Source organism: Prosopis cineraria, unplaced genomic scaffold (genome assembly GCF_029017545.1).
Source record: "Prosopis cineraria cultivar Desert tree isolate PC_DT_omini unplaced genomic scaffold, ASM2901754v1 PC8, whole genome shotgun sequence".
Taxonomy (NCBI): domain Eukaryota; kingdom Viridiplantae; phylum Streptophyta; class Magnoliopsida; order Fabales; family Fabaceae; genus Prosopis; species Prosopis cineraria.
Genome location: NW_026555339.1, coordinates 6,213,518 through 6,229,713, shown reverse-complemented (window position 1 = coordinate 6,229,713; position 16,196 = coordinate 6,213,518). Strand labels below are relative to the sequence as shown.

The 16,196-nt window shown below is 29.9% G+C and overlaps 1 protein-coding gene across 3 annotated transcripts; it reads right to left on the bottom strand.

The window, feature by feature from the left end:
- Positions 1-924: 924 nt before the first annotated feature.
- On the bottom strand, positions 925-8,212 carry LOC129317578 (uridine kinase-like protein 3). Of its 3 annotated transcripts, none has more exons than XM_054961892.1 (15): positions 8,055-8,212; positions 6,806-6,966; positions 6,094-6,185; positions 5,438-5,507; positions 4,493-4,611; positions 4,010-4,106; positions 3,628-3,707; positions 3,085-3,279; positions 2,885-2,968; positions 2,731-2,791; positions 2,362-2,422; positions 1,947-2,040; positions 1,792-1,864; positions 1,411-1,493; positions 925-1,289 (listed from the first exon to the last, which is right to left on the bottom strand). In XM_054961892.1, exons 2-15 carry the CDS (start codon positions 6,927-6,929, stop codon positions 1,104-1,106), a joined length of 1,419 nt encoding a protein of 472 aa, XP_054817867.1. In that variant the 5' UTR covers positions 6,930-6,966; positions 8,055-8,212; the 3' UTR covers positions 925-1,103. The 3 variants fall into 3 exon arrangements, 2 of the variants coding, with proteins under 2 accessions (XP_054817867.1, XP_054817868.1); XM_054961893.1 differs by having other exon boundaries at positions 6,806-6,877; positions 8,055-8,187; XR_008594984.1 differs by lacking the exon at positions 925-1,289 and having other exon boundaries at positions 1,417-1,493; positions 1,964-2,040.
- Between the last annotated feature and the right edge of the window lie 7,984 nt (positions 8,213-16,196).

Below are 16,196 nucleotides of genomic sequence, written 5' to 3'. Positions count from 1 at the left end.
TTTGATCAATATCAATAATTAATGTTAAACTAAAAAATCATGACTCCCAAGTCCAAAGCATAATATTTGATGTCGGAGCGGAATAATTATTTGTAAAACGGATGTTACATTGAATCAAGAGTGACAAATTGACCAGAAATTAAAAGGGTGAAATATTTTTAATGAAAAGAGAGTGCGTGATTGAAGTGGAGAGAGAATAGGTTGAAGTAGAGAATTTTTTTTTTTTTTCCCTTCCATAAAGTAGAGATATAAAAGCAACAAATATTAGAGAAATTTTTACATGTACTCCCTGTCCAACACAGAGCTTCCAAGTGATATATGACAGGCTCCAAGTTTTTTAACATTTGTTACTTTTATAACTAACAGAAATTTTAATAAAATAAGTGGGCTCATTACATGTTTGAATTCATGAATTGGACCAAGGACAAATGACGAGGTCCTGTTAGAGTGCCTCAGGGGTTAATATTGCTCCTTTAATTACGATATATATATAGAGGGAGAATTATGTTAAAATCTTACATATTATACACACACACACACACACACACACCCCTCTCTTTTATTTTATTTATATAATATATTAAACAAAGCATAAATGACATGCGAGCTGCCAGCGTGTGTAACATGATGACTTGGAAATACATAAAAATTTATCCACTTGGATATTCAAGAAGCAATTTTAATGTCCCTTTCCATGGAAGTGAATAAAGTTTTAAAACATTTTTAATTTATACAAAGAAGCGGGGTATTTTTTATGAAAAATGAAGACAGAAGTGACTTTCATCAATTTTGATGGTATTGAAATGAAATTCATTGTACTAAACAACCTATTTTTTTAATCCGACGTCCACTCCTCCAATCCCAATTCCATACTACTCTTAAAACTCAAACCAGCAAAATATTAAATCAATATATCTATATGTGTGTATATATATATATATATATATTCATTTCTATATATTAGGTCCGGAACCACATAAGTCCTTGCTGGGAAGCAATTATAAAAAGAAACCTCAATAATATTAGAAATATCAAAACTAATTCAAAAATTAAAATTGAGAGCATCAATCATCCAAAAATTACTGTGGATCTGGCACTGAGAGTCACTTTTCTTGAGGGGCCACCATCCGTTGGTCGTCGTCGTCGTCGTCAGTTCCAAAATAACGGTCCCCAAACTCACCCATTCCAGGCACAACGCGGAAATCTTCATTCAAACCAAAATCAATCTCGGATGTCACGATTTTTATTCTTGGAAATCTTTTGCAGACCACATGCACACCTTGAGGTGCCTGGCAAAATCAGAACATTTAAGCAAGTTGCAATTAGGGGCCACCAGAGGCCTGAGATATTTTCAAAAACAAATAAAAAACATATTGAGAGAAATAGATGGATTATGAACCAGTCACTTACTGATATGAGATTGAGAAATATTATGTTGGACTCTGGTACACCCTTTCTGATAAGCAAAGAAATTGCTTGAACAGCAGAATTACCTAAAGAAGAAAATATTTGAAAGTTTATGCTAATGGAAAAGAACAGACCAAACGTTGTTTGGTTTGCACTGAGGGAAAAGTAAGAAAATAGGGAAGAGAAAAAAATAAGAAGAGAAGTTACTAAAAATAGTAAAACATTTAACAATTTTTAAGAATTTTCTCTCCTAATTTTCCGTTATCCCTATTTTTCTCCCCCCCCCCCCCAAAATGAAGGACTAAAGTTCTAGAACCAAGTTGTAGTAGGCTACGAATTTTTTTTTTTTTAATGCTCTTTTCATGCAATATGGAAATGACAAACCTGTTCCTAGGATAGGATCCAATAGCAACACGTGTCTATCTGAGATATCGTTAGGCAACTTCTCATATATGAGCTGCGCAATTATCAAAGTGTATGATATCAGTGATTATAGAATTAAAGACACATGCACCAAGCACGCATGCAGGTACACAAACCTGCTGACCATTGTCACCTTCTCTATGAATAAGAATTTTGCCAATCTTGATACCCTTACAGCATGCACGTAAAGCATTCTCCATACTCTCTCCACTGAAATGAAATCAACATTGGATAATAACGTTAGAACAGAAATTGGATTTTAAAGGATTAAAGAACTGTAGCGATCACCGGTTCGCTGAAAGTAGTTTCTTTAATACTCTATGACTCGAAAGGAAACTAAATGATCTATATTTCAATTGTACAATTTGATACTTGGGAACCCAAATTGACAAAGATCTTTTATATATTTAAATATACTTTGGGACAACTAAGAGGGTATCTTTAAATTTATTCTTCAGAATTTGGAAGCAAGGACGACATCATCTGAAAATCAAATGCCCGTGATGTCAACTTTGGACTAGAGACTTGTACCTCCTGATAACGGAGACACCACATAACCTCTTGCAAAAATCCACACCAGTATATACAGACTCTGCAGTTACATATTGAAAGAAACGAATCAGTTTTCACCATAAAAATCCAGCAGACAATATGACAGCAGTTGATAAACAATAAACCGTCATGTACATCCAACACAACCAATAGTGAAGGCGAGGAGAATGATGCACCACTAAGCCACAGTATAAACATTATAGTATTCAGCACTTTTTTCCCCTTTTTTTCTCTTTGGCTGAACAGCATTCAATGCATTTATTTAACTAACACTTCAGCTGCATTGAACAAAGCATGGAAAATAGCAAATAACACCTTTACAATAAAGCATTGAAAAGAACAACTTACCAGTTGGAGTTATTACTTGCTTTTCTGTAAATGGAAGGTGCCCCAGGCCATGTTCAACAACCTGGCAAGTGCAGGAATTGTGACCAATAGTCTATAAAGAAAATGTCATGCCACCACAAAATTGAGAAAACAACAATTGAACCTGTATACATACCAAACGAATCAAACGGTCAGAATAAAATACAAAATCATGCTTCGTTGTCTGAGAATCACGTATCAGGGTATGCATACCCCTTATCTGCATAGTAGAAATTACCATGGTGATACAACTTTATGATGAAGCAGAGTTTGGAGCTATAGGAAAAGAAGGGGGTGGAATGGTTAAAATGTCAATAAATAGCAAGATTGAGGTACCTGGAAAGTTGATTGAATGACATATAAATTAGGATATATTTTACACAGATCATGCTGACCAAGCTTTGTTCGGATATGCTGTACGATCAAATCAATGGCCACATGATTATCTCCTCCACGGGGTATAATGATATCAGCATATTTCTTTGTTGGAAGAATAAAGTCATCAAAAGCCGGCTTTACAAATTTAGAATACTGCATCAGGTATAATAAAAATGTTAGCTATCAAATTTGGTCAAATTGAAGAAAGAAAAAGATTACTTGTTTGTAAAGAAGAATATACAAGGTTGACTATTATTTTCATAAGCACAAAATCCATCCTTAAGGTTTAATTCCGTCAGAAAATACAAAAAGGAATGGTTTTCTAGTCAAGAAGCTTGCACCGTAACTGATCCACAGCAAAACACTGACTTCCTTACGTTTACAAAATCTGACAATTCAGATAACATAAGCAGCATCGAAAAAATTAGGAAACGAGTAGCAACAAATGACCAAAATATGTTGATGGTAGTACAAAGAGTTTCAACCAATGAGATTTGGTACCTGATCAAGCACCAAGCCAATATCCCGAGCCTTCTCACGAGTATCACGCCTAATTCTCCTAGCCAAACGAACATCAGCATCTGCACTGAACATTACTATGAGAAGTGACATCCTAAATTAGCAACGCAATGAAGATACTAAAACATGCTGGTTTGGAAACAACTTCATTTTATTTGTCAGATTATAATGACACTAGTTATGATCCTTCATTGAATAGCTTAAGTTTGGATTGTAAATAGCCTTTTTTATGGTATCTTGGCTCCTAGAAGGTGCAACATACAAGAGCTAGCCTAAATATTATGATATATCTACAGAAAAAAATGCAAGATATGATAAAGTGTACTACTTAAATAGGAACAGTATTACAGTAACAATAAAGGACCTGTGTCAACAAATATCTTCATATTCATCAGCTCCCGGACACGTGGATCATGGAAAATAAGAATTCCTTCCAAAATTATAACATCTGAAGGATTCACCTGAAAAACATATTATGCAACATGAGATGGCAAGATAATAACTCATTTCAAAATTACTTTGCCCTCTATTAGAGAATGCACTGCATGATTTAGCAATAATTAGTCAGCCAAATCATTCTAACAGAGAAAAAAAGTGGGACACTCCTGCAACACACTTGCCAACTGAAAGGACTTTCTCACAAGTAGGAGTAAAAGCAGAGAAAAGACTTTGTCATGCATATTAGGAAACATGTCAGGTTTTCTGCACTTCATCCATCATCAAGCAAAAAACATAATTCCATAGGGAAGATACCAACAGGTCAAAAATAGAAGGCCAACTAGAATTCAAGAAAGGGAACAGAAGGGGGCAAAACTGCATGGCAAAAATTTAAGTGTCAAAGACATACCCTTCTTGTTCTAAACACATCACTCTTGTAACTCTTCGAGTCATAGTTTGGAATATCTACAGCTTGTCCGTGCTTTAACTTGTCCATAACCCATAATAATTGCTCGGTATCAAAAGCATCTGATAATTTAAGCAGCATGGCTTTAGAAACGATGCCAGGATTTAGAAAGAAAAATAATTCAAATATGCAATACTGAAATTGAAATCTAATTAATTATGCTGTCAAACTGTGAGTTTCTCTTTTGATTTTGGCCTTATAGAGTGAACTATCTCTCAATTTAGCTGCAAAGAAAATAGGGGTTCAATCCCTAAAGGCAAAATGCAAGTCAAGTATGGCAACACAGATGTGGGCTTGACCATTTGTGAAAGAACTATTGTTCCGACATCCTCTTCTATTAGAGAGAAATCAATGGCATCCATTTCTAGTTTGGTTATTTAGTTAATTATTTAATTTAATTATTCATATTTTCTTGTTTAGAATATAACACAATATGGAGGTGCTATGTCAATGATGCAGACCAATATAGCATCAAGCTTTGATTCTTAGTTATTATACATAAAACCAAATGGAAGATACAATGCGGTATTAAATATATATACACATGTATATATGTGTGCATAATGTAAAATCTATAGGAAACCTCACTATTTATAAGCTATGAACCTTAAGGCTCACCTCAAATATCATGCAAAGTAAAGACCCACAATCTAATTATTCCTAAAAGAAAAGTTATAGAATAGATGAAAGAACTTTGACTAGATCTTGGAGATAGAAAATCATCACTGCACAGAGAAATGCTAGATTAATTTCATTTATCCAATACATAATTTCTTTGGTTCTTTAAATATGCATAGAACCAAATAAATTTTACATCAACATAATGAAATTATTTGAAAAAAATAAAGTAGCAAATAGTAGCAGATTAAGGAATAGAAGCTTACTGACCAGGATGGTCAAAGTTGTAATCTTGGACTCTCATAAGTTCCTCTTCAGTCAAATTATGATAAAAAGAATCCTGTAACATAATTAACTCATATCATGGTAAAAATTATAATTATAAATATAATAAGTAACATCAGCCCACATTTTGAGACACAATGTCCTCCAGGTTATTTTTTGCTGCTATCATATAAGCAATAATTTTTACATCTTGAAAATGATAAATCCTCATTCAATAGAAACATTCAAGATACAACCTAGGAGTTACAACTTGTTGTAAAAGAATATTCATTGGTTTTTCCTACTTCAGCCATTGCTACCAATCCTTGAGGACAACTATTTTTAGAGGGGCTTTAGTTGTTGTGTGGGATTAATATTAGTGCGTTGGGCGTTGTTGTCACTTGTTCTTGCTTTCTGAATAAATAGTTAGTTATATTTAACCATTGTAACTACCTACTTACACTTAGATGTAACATGAAAAAAGTAATCAGGGAAAAGATTAGAGTCAGTAAAATAATAAGATTTGTATTAAGAAAGCTTGAGGCTATCAAGTTCTTTCTGAATATTATTGCCCTCAAAGATCAATAATGTCACTAATTTTAAATCTCATCTAAGTTGTGAATTTGATTGTTAATTAAGGATATTCGCAAATAATTTATTACCTGAGTAACAAGCACAACTCGTTGGTCATGAAGCTGCTGAATAATCATATCACAAACTGTGGTCTTCCCAGATGCAGCTCCCCCAGCAACACCTAACAAGTAGAAAATGCGATATTTAAGCTTATTTGAAAATCATGATACCCAATTATCTTGGAAAAATAATATTTCAAACTCTGAATTACAGAAAACGTCAATGCTAGCAGTGCTAACATTCATAAATAAGTTCAGACCACTTTGAAAGCCAGAATAAATAGGCAAACTATTATTAAGACGATACTTTAGACTAGCTTATAGAATGCTAATTTTCATTTCATGTTAATTTGCAAGTTGTCAGCAAGATGATCATATTTTCTCAAAGCAAACATGAATTAAAGTTAAGTCATTTTCTTTTCAACTACTCGACAAAAAATTATTTTAATGCCTCGTGATTTTCATCCATTCAACTTCAAGCTGCTTTGGATACAATAGAAGAAAGTCAAAGGTTCGAACCAAATCCATTGGACAAAAGCCTGGGTTGGTGACATTTATCTTGCCCCCACAGAACAAGGAACTCTCGCAACCCTCAGTTTATGCTTCAAAGCAATCAGATCATCAGGAGTTTTTTAAGCCTATACTTATGAGTTCGCAAAAACATTAAACATGGTAAGCGCACCACCATCAAGTCCCCTGACCATTATAACTACATTAGCAGCTTGCTGCACAGAAAACGCACCTATGACAAAAGGTTGTTTATACATGTCAGTGGCTGAAGTTGTAGGTTGCTCCGTGCCAGCATTCCTCTGCGCTGAACCATTCATGTGAAATCCAGAAAAATGAACCTCAGAGGATGACTCCATTAGATATTTAGCAGATTTATATTTTATCAGCAAAGACCTGAATCAATAATGGTTGATCAATACAAAGAGAAGAATCAAGATTAATAACACGGATATTTTGATAGTCAACTATAAATTCCAAAGTGATTTACGGTAATATCAGAGAAAACAATGAACGGGAAGTGTATATATGTTGCTTTCATTTAAAAGCACCTCAATTTAACCGCCTGCAGTTTGACATGAAAGATAATCATGTCACTCTAAAATGTTAGCATACATGAACAATTTGGCTCACAGTGGCAGGCTGTTTCGTGGCCCTAGGGATATGGATGTACTGTTATTGTAGACTGAGCCGCATAATGGATCACCCGTTCAGGGTTCAAGGATCATTAAAAGGCATGGTTTTCAGATCGCACATTGTCTTAGATTCTGGTTGGACATGGGTGCTCGATTTCTGAAGCCATACCAAGAAAATCTTTGATTTTTTAGCTCCTTCCCGCACCTCTTTTTGATGACTTCCCTAATAACCAATAACTACACTCAAACAACTCATCATCAACGTGCGGTATCGGCATTTGAACCCCGGACAAAACAGTCCAATTACCCATGTCTCACCATGTAAACAACTCAAGTTATCCAGCATACTTCTTTCCTACTTTGATCTATAGGGTAACAGGGATGAAAGCACAACTACATCATAAGTCCTGGGTCTACCGTTGCAGCCATGAGATGATATGTTGCATTTGATACGTGAGAACTGGGAATCCTTCCGAAGGATACTGTCCACATAATGCCTCTGGTCCCACGCACCACTCGAATGAGTGTTTCACCCAACAAATTAAACACCAACAAAACAAGAAGCATGTTCCAATCAACATAAGAACAAAAAAAAAAAAAAAAGAATTTTGAGCATACAGTACATCATTGCACTTGCACACCCATAAACTTTGGCAGCTAAAACACATAAGCCAGCATGGAATGGGCGCATTTAAGAGCAATGTCTACAAACCACCAGATCCACACGAAGAAAGGAATCAGAAACAAACAGATTGAAACTCCCGAATTGATCACCCAATGCACAGTCATCAACGTAGAAGAACATGAACTAAAACCAAACAGAATGCGGATTGTAAGACACGTACAAACCTGAAGAAACCCGGGTGCGTGAAGGGGAGAGATTGCAGAAAAAAAATGAGAAGGCAGCGGGAATATATCGGTTACGGGGATTGATTAGATCAAGAGAGCGATAAATAAATGATGGAGGAGGAGGAGAATAGCATTGTCGGGGAGTGTTGGTTATATAGTGAGAAGAAGAGAGAAACTAGTGGTGGATCGGTTGGTGAATGGGCCCTAATGTTGGGGTGAAATTACGAAGTTGAGCCATTTACGGTGGTTGAAAATGAAAAATGATCTGCAAGTCACTGCACGCAGGAACAAGACTCATGTCTTGACCAAACCCAAAAACCAATTAAAAAAAAAATGAGAATCATGTGTGACTTTTCTTCCTTGGATCGAAGAAGGATATGAAAATGAAAGAATGCGGTGAGCAATGGGGTGACGCCAAGTTCATCAGAGTTCGTACTGGGTTTGGATTCAGTTTTGAATTTCGTAACGAAACGTGGAGAGTGGAGACAGATACAGGGCAGCGAGGTAGTGGTAGTCTCATAATTCCGTCGTCTACCTGGCACTGAATCATCTGGCGGGTCCATCCGCCTTGCTCTCAATTTCAGACTTGACTTCGCAGCGCGTGAGATTTTGTCAGTAAAAAGCAAAATCTCGTTACAGGGAGAGGTATTTTGAGTGGAGATAAAAGAAATATTATTATTATAAAAAAATTATTTTTAATAAGCTCTTTTTAAGTGAATTTATTAAACACTTAGGAGTACTTATTTAATGCTGGCAAAACAAAAATGCCTTACTAGTTATTAATGAGTTTATTACGCACAACAGCACAATTACGTTCTTATTTAACAATATTCCTCTAATTTTATTTATAAAATAAAAAATATATTTATTTTGTTCCTATTTACAGGGAATATCAATAATTATTGTATTTATTTTACATTTTTACCCCTGTTAAGTGTTAAAAAAGTTATCAAATGCTAGAATATTTTAATTTATTTTTAAAATCTAAATATTTAATAAGGATAAAATTAAAAATTAATTAAATTTTGGATAAATGAACAATTACCCCCGAACTTTATATTTAATAATATTATAGATTTTAAACTCATTTATTATATAAATTATTTTTAAAATTTTTAAAAATTATGCAATTTGACTTTTGCCGTTAACAAAACATTGACTGTCAATTATTTAAAAAATGATAGAAAAAAATGTAAAAAGGACAAAATTTATTAATGAGTTTAGGATTGCTCTCTATGTTAAATTGTTAAGCCATATCTAAGTTAGTACACCATAATGGCTTGTTGTTAATTCCTAAGCGGTACTTATTATTTTATTAATATTACTTGTTAATATTATATGGTCAATTATAAATTGAAAGTTCCAAAACTTCATGCATTTTATTCATTAAAAGTTTAAATGTGTTGTTGTTAATCACGAATGAGTTGATGTCAAAACACAAATGAATATTTGTTGATGAGAGGCTAGCACACACAATTAAATTCATCTTATCAATTTTTTTAAATTATTAAAGTATGAATGGCTTGTTGTCAATTTTGAATAGTTGTTGTTAAAACCTAAATAAATATTTGTTGATGAAAAATTAACACTTATATAATTAAGTACATCTTATCTATTTTTTAACTTGTTAAAATTTGAATAAATTGTTATTACTTTTGAATACGCTGTTGTCGAAATTTGGATGTCTTGTTGTTTATACACTTGCCCCACTAGACCTAAAACCCAAATGTCTTGTTATTCATACACTTGTTTCATTATATATGTCCTTTCAATTATCAACAATAAGTATCAATTCAGATTTTGATAGCAGTATGTTTGAAATTAATAATAATTTATTCAAGTTTTAATAAGTCAAAAAAATAAATATGATAGGCATAATTGTATGTGTTAGCTTTTCACCAATAAGTATTTATTTAGGTTTTAACAAAAACTTATTCAAAATCAAAAATAATTTATTTAGATTTAACAAATTATAAAAACGGATAGGACATGCTTAATTATATAAGTGTTAGTCCATAATCAACGAGCATCTATTTAAGTTTTAACAATAATTCATTTAAAATTGATAGTAATTTATTTGGGTCTTAGCAAGTTAAAAAAACTAAATGAATGAGTATAATCATACCTATTAATCCTTATTCAATAAGTATACACTCACGTTTTGACAATAATACATTTACAATCAACAATAATATATTCGGACTTTTAATAAGTAAAATATAAAAAATTTTAAAACTTTCAATTTATAATTAACCATGTCAAATTAACGAATAACATTAGCTTGACGAGTGCTGTTCAAAAATTAATAATATATTATTATGTTATAATAACATAGAAGTGGTTACTACTTATATATATTTTTTGTCATGTATAATTAAACAGGCTTGGTGGCTTGATGGATATTAAGTTTTTAAGGTGATCACATAGTATTTTTTATTTTAAAATTTAAGAATAATTTGGTTATTTCATGTGAAAAATTGATTTCGTCTAAAGATTAATGGATTGTATGAAAATTTAAAATCTATTCAGCCTTAAATGTTATAAATGTCCTTCGCGGCTCCTCACTTGGTATTTTTCTCATTTTAAATTTATGAAATGCGGCTCATTAATGGTTTTTGTCCGGGCCAAAATGGCTCATCAAGGTTTGCGTCTCTTTTTGTTTTTCTCTTTCACCGCTGGTGGTGCTGTGGTAGTCATGTGAATGTACTATTTCTTTCTTCAAATCAATCAATCAACCCTGACAATGCCATTAATCAAATATGACTTCAAAATTGCATGTGAGATCAAATATGAAGGGAGATTTTTTAAAATATTTTTTATTTTTAAATTAAAAAATTATTAGTATATTTTTAATAAATAAACTGCTATATTCTTATTAAATTAAAAAAATAAGTATCCTTATTAATTTATTTTAAAAAATATATTTATTATATATTTATAATAATTAAAAATAAAATTAAAATATTATTGTACTTTTAATTAGATAATTAGCTTTTATTAGTTTGTATAATTTGATTAAAAATATCTTATATATAAGGATAAAAGGAGTGAGATATTTTTTTAATTTAATGAATATCTTAAATTATTACATGAATAGCATTTTAAATTTTAAATTTTTAAAATATATAAAAATTCTTTTTAATTTTTAAATTTTAAGCACCTAGAATCTCGCCATTTGAAAAAGCAATCATTTTTAAGGTTCAATATAAGTATTACGTCAACATGCTACTATGCCTTATAATTACAAAATTAATAGTCATTTTCTCCAATTTAATAATAAAATTTCAAGCATTCTAAATTTAAAAGTTGAAAATTTTTTAACACATTTTAGGAGTTTAAATTTTATTATTCACGTAATAATTTAAAATTTAAAATACCCATTAACTTTTTTTTCTATGAATAATAATGCTTTTTCACAAAATTAACTTGTATTATAATCAAATTAAGCGCATATGCACAAATATATCAATTGTAAGATTGACCATAAAATATCTTCTAATCAAATTAAACACAGAATTATTTTTGTGCTCTACTTCGTCCTGTACTTATTATAATTTATTTGATTTGAAAGATTTTGCGGTGCTTAATATGACGTGAAGTTGGAATAATAAATTATTTTTTAATTTTATTTATTTTTTATTTATTATGATTTAAATTTTTAGATGACAAGTTAATATGGCTATTGATTATAAAGAAGACAAAAATTAAGAAGTTACTTATTATTTAACAATTTTAATCTCATGAGATCCATTTTTTTTAATAATCACAAAGTTTGTTAAGATGAGAACTCCATTTGATTTTTATTATAAAGTACTTTTTAATAATTTTTTGGAATAAAAAATGACAATTCACTCATGATATATGTGTTAAAATAAAAAAAAAATCGCTTTACCCTATTAAAAATAGAAAAAAAATACCAATACATAATACCAATGATAAAAAAATCAGACTGAATAGGATGGTCGGGCTATCGACTAGTCAGGCTAACAGCTAGGTTAAGCCGAAAAAATTATTTAAAAAGTTAAGCCGAATTGTGCTACTTTGAATTAAGGTCGAATCAGGAACCGACTTCGATTTTCAAAAATCAGATTATTAAAAAAAATACCTTTTTTCATTTTTAATTTTTTTAAGAAAATGACCCTTTTTTAATTATTTAATATTATATTGTATCATATAGCTTGTTAAGTTACAATAAATTTAAAATATGTAGTTTTATTTTTAAGTTGAATAACAATTTCATATTTATTTCTTATATTTAAATTATTAAATACATATATAATTTTTAAATTTAATTATCATGTTATTGTTTTGATCATTAGTCCAATTTAATTGAATTATGTGAACCATAAATTATTAATATTTCTGGCTTAGTAACCGTTTCGGTTTTACAAACATTATATAATACACAATAAATCATAAAATTAAGTTCATAATAAAAATAAAATTTAAAAATAATAGATAACTTTTCACATTCTTTATATTAAAATAAAAAAATTAAAAGGTGGCTACAGCCACAGGAAGGAGCATTTTATTTTTTGTCCATGAAAATTTTTCATACATTTGAGTGATAAATTAACTTGAGCCCATCAAATGTCACGCGAAACATATGCTGGTGGGGACCCGCTCCGGCGGTCACTCCGTGTTAAAATTCAAGACGTGGGCCCACCCTATACTTTGATTGCCGACCTAATTTCGGTTTCTGATATCATACGTACTATTAGTATTTCTTTAGAATTTTTCAAAGTAAAATGACATTTATGGCCCTACGTAAGAAATCATCATTTTTTCATTAAATATTATCCATAAAATACTTACTGCATGTTATTATTAAAAATTAAATTTTAATTTATTAAATTAAATTTATGAGAAAACCTTAACAAAATTTATAAGGGGACCTTAAACAAATATATGTATATAAATATATAAAAACGAAAGTTCAGTTTTTAATAGCAATGGATGCGTATTTTTATAAAATAATATTCAATATAAAATTAATGAGTTTTTATTATGATAAATTCTACATTCACCTTTCTTTCAATCTCACCTATGTTATCGTCAATGTTGATGTGCAGGTTTGTCCACAATGAGTGGTTTACATGACTTCTTACATAATTTAATGAATATTAGATAGACATTAGAACGATTCCATTTCCCCCCTCCACAGGAAGAATGATCAGATTTAATATGCAGTAAATAAATAAAAGATTCATATGATTTCATTACTTGATTGTATTTATAAATTATTTTTAATATATTTTATTAATATTAAAAAAATTTTAAAATATATTAACTTTACCTTAAAATTTAATAAGTTCTTAACCTTACCCTTATTAAATATACATACTTTAATAATATATTTTTTCTTTTCAATATTTAATAAAGTGTAAAATAAAAAATCCATGATAAAAATTTAATAAAATAACTTATGAATAAAATTTAAAAAATTATTTTCTCTCTATCTTATGAATAAAATTAGAGATAGTATGTTTGAGCACTTTAACAATAAAATGTGCTGATGTCGTAACAATTGAACTGAATTATTTCTAATGTGAGATAAATGTAAAAAAAAAAAAATCATATTCAGTTCTAACTAATCAAGATCAATCGAAATAAAAAAGGACTCGGTTTAGTTTGTTCACATTCATGCTATCGGAAGTTACAAAATCATTGTGGGCGGAAAGTTCCGATCACATTGTCACCAGATAATAGGCACAGCTAACTATGCAATAATGGGACCCTCAGTTAACAATGAAAACCCGAAGCCTAGTCTAAAAGCAATTGGGAGAACAATAATTAGATTCAATGAATGATTTCTGGTTAGTGCTCGATCATTTTTTTTTTGTTTGAAATGAGATAAAAATATCAAGTTAAATACTTGTAAATTTCAAAATTTTATTTTCCATAGCGTGTTTAAATTTTAAATGTAGTAACGCTGAAATTGTAAAGGGAGGTTTTGTTTGTATTTGTGCGGATTTGATCATATTTGCCAGTCATTTTTTAAAATTTTTTATTAAGAAACCAGCTTTATCATATCATTAATTTGATTTTCGAGACCTAACCATTATCCTTCCAAAATAAAATCAATAAAGTGTCAAGTTGTTTTTGTTAGGTATTCTTTCAATTCCCCCTCTAAAGATTAATCTTTCCATTTTCTATTATAGAAAAACGTTCATATGTTTCATTGATTTTTTATATGTTAAATTGTATAATTCAAAAAAAATATTTATTACATTTTTTTCAAATTGCCAATCCTAAAATCAAATTAAAGTTTCATTTGATAAACTTATTTCATTAATTGTCAGAGTAATTGATGAATATATACAAGATTTAATGTAAGGTTTAATATTTGTTGATTTAGCATTTAGGATTTAATTTTATCTTTCAGTATTATTTTATATAAAACAAGGTATCTAGACTAACTAGATGCCTTATCATCTTTTAGTCACATTAGGATTTAATTTTGGTATTAATTTATTATTTTTTTATTATGAAATGTTTGCAAATATAACCCATATTATAGGATCAAATTAAGCAAATAGTCTGATTTTATTATATTTTCTATTATGATGGATTTGTTATATTTTTCAATGACACACTATTGTATATCCATGGCAAACTCTTTGTAAATTTTGAAATTTTTAATGACAAACTATTCATATATAAATGATAAATCTTTTATATATTAATATAAATCTATTATATTTTTAAATTTTTAGTTAGTGGGATCAATTTATTCTTTTATTATACTTAGAGCTATATAAGTATAGCTTGAGTTGATAATTTGTATTCACTTTTAAATATTAAATAAAGAATTACTGTTTTTCCACCCACTCTTTCTTTGCGTTTCCCCATTTCTCTCTTGCTTTTAATACACAAAAAATAAAGGGTGGAAGAAGGGGACTAGCAGTGGTCACAACTCCCCATTACATTCTTTTGATCTCTCCAAATTTATGAAAGCTTTATGTTATATATATTTAAATTAATGATCATTTTTACCCCCTCAACTTTATCTCAAAAATTATTAAGTATTTTTAATTCATTTATAAGTTAATTTTATAATTTAATATTAATTTTTTTTCTTTATCAGCTTGCCTTTAACTTGCCGTTTTCTTTAACATTAATGGCCCCATATTGTTTTTTTAATATTTTTTATTATAAAATATTTTAGCCTTTGAATTTTACTTTTTAGAATTAGCGGACATTTTAAACTCAAATATTTTATAATAAAAAATATTAAAAAATATAATGTATGGCTCATTAAAGGTGAACAGACAACTAGTCACACAGCAAGAAAATTTTAACATTAAAAAATAAAATTAACCCGTAATTAAATTTATCTAATGATTCTTTAAATAAAGTTGAATAAAAAAAAAAAACACTGTTAACCTTGTATATTTTAATCCCAGCCTCCCTCATTGTTAAATCTTGACTTTCCATGAGCGAAATGCGATGGTTGTTTCTGGGCTAAGCTGGAGGCTTATTATTATTATTATTATTTTATTCAGAGAGTTGTTAGGCTTATTTAGCTATCACGTCTTAATGGAATTACGCTGACTTTATAACCAACAGTGAGGCGGTTATTCATTATTCAAGATGCTTCAATCAACAATTATAAATTATCTGATCCTAATTTTTTATATATAATACAACAATAACAAGTCTTATCTCATTAAATAAAATCAGTTATATAAATTATATAATATCATTATATTTTATCATTTATTGAGTATTTAAAAATATTATTAATTAAATAATTTCATCCAATAACTTTTAAAAGTATTATTTTCAGTCTTCCTCCAATAGTCTTCTTTGTTATCTTTTTTATATAATGAAATTCACTATTCATGAAACAATAAATGTTTTTTTGGATGGCGGGGAGCAAATCAAAACGAAGCTTGTGATGAGTAATCAGCACTCAAGTATAAAGCCATAAAATATAATCTTGCCAACTACGATAGCAGCTACATAGAGACATTCTATCTTGGGGAAACTTTTATAACGGGCAAACAGACTGAAACCAGCCTTCAAATATCACTTCCAAATTGATGGAAAATGTATTGTGGTCAATTAATTTCTATATATAGCCCACGGGCTCGAAGACAGATTATTGGAATCACTTGGAACAGTTCCTTTGTCTTTGAA

Excerpts from the sequence above, each read along its gene's own strand:
- LOC129317578 (XM_054961892.1), bottom strand. The coding sequence starts at position 6,929 with ATGGAGTCATCCTCTGAGGTTCATTTTTCTGGATTTCACATGAATGGT. Across the intron at positions 5,508-6,093 it reads GAGTTGTGCTTGTTACTCAG|GATTCTTTTTATCATAATTT; the intron begins GTAATAAATTAT and ends ATTATGTTACAG. Across the intron at positions 4,612-5,437 it reads TTACAACTTTGACCATCCTG|ATGCTTTTGATACCGAGCAA; the intron begins GTCAGTAAGCTT and ends TTAAATTATCAG.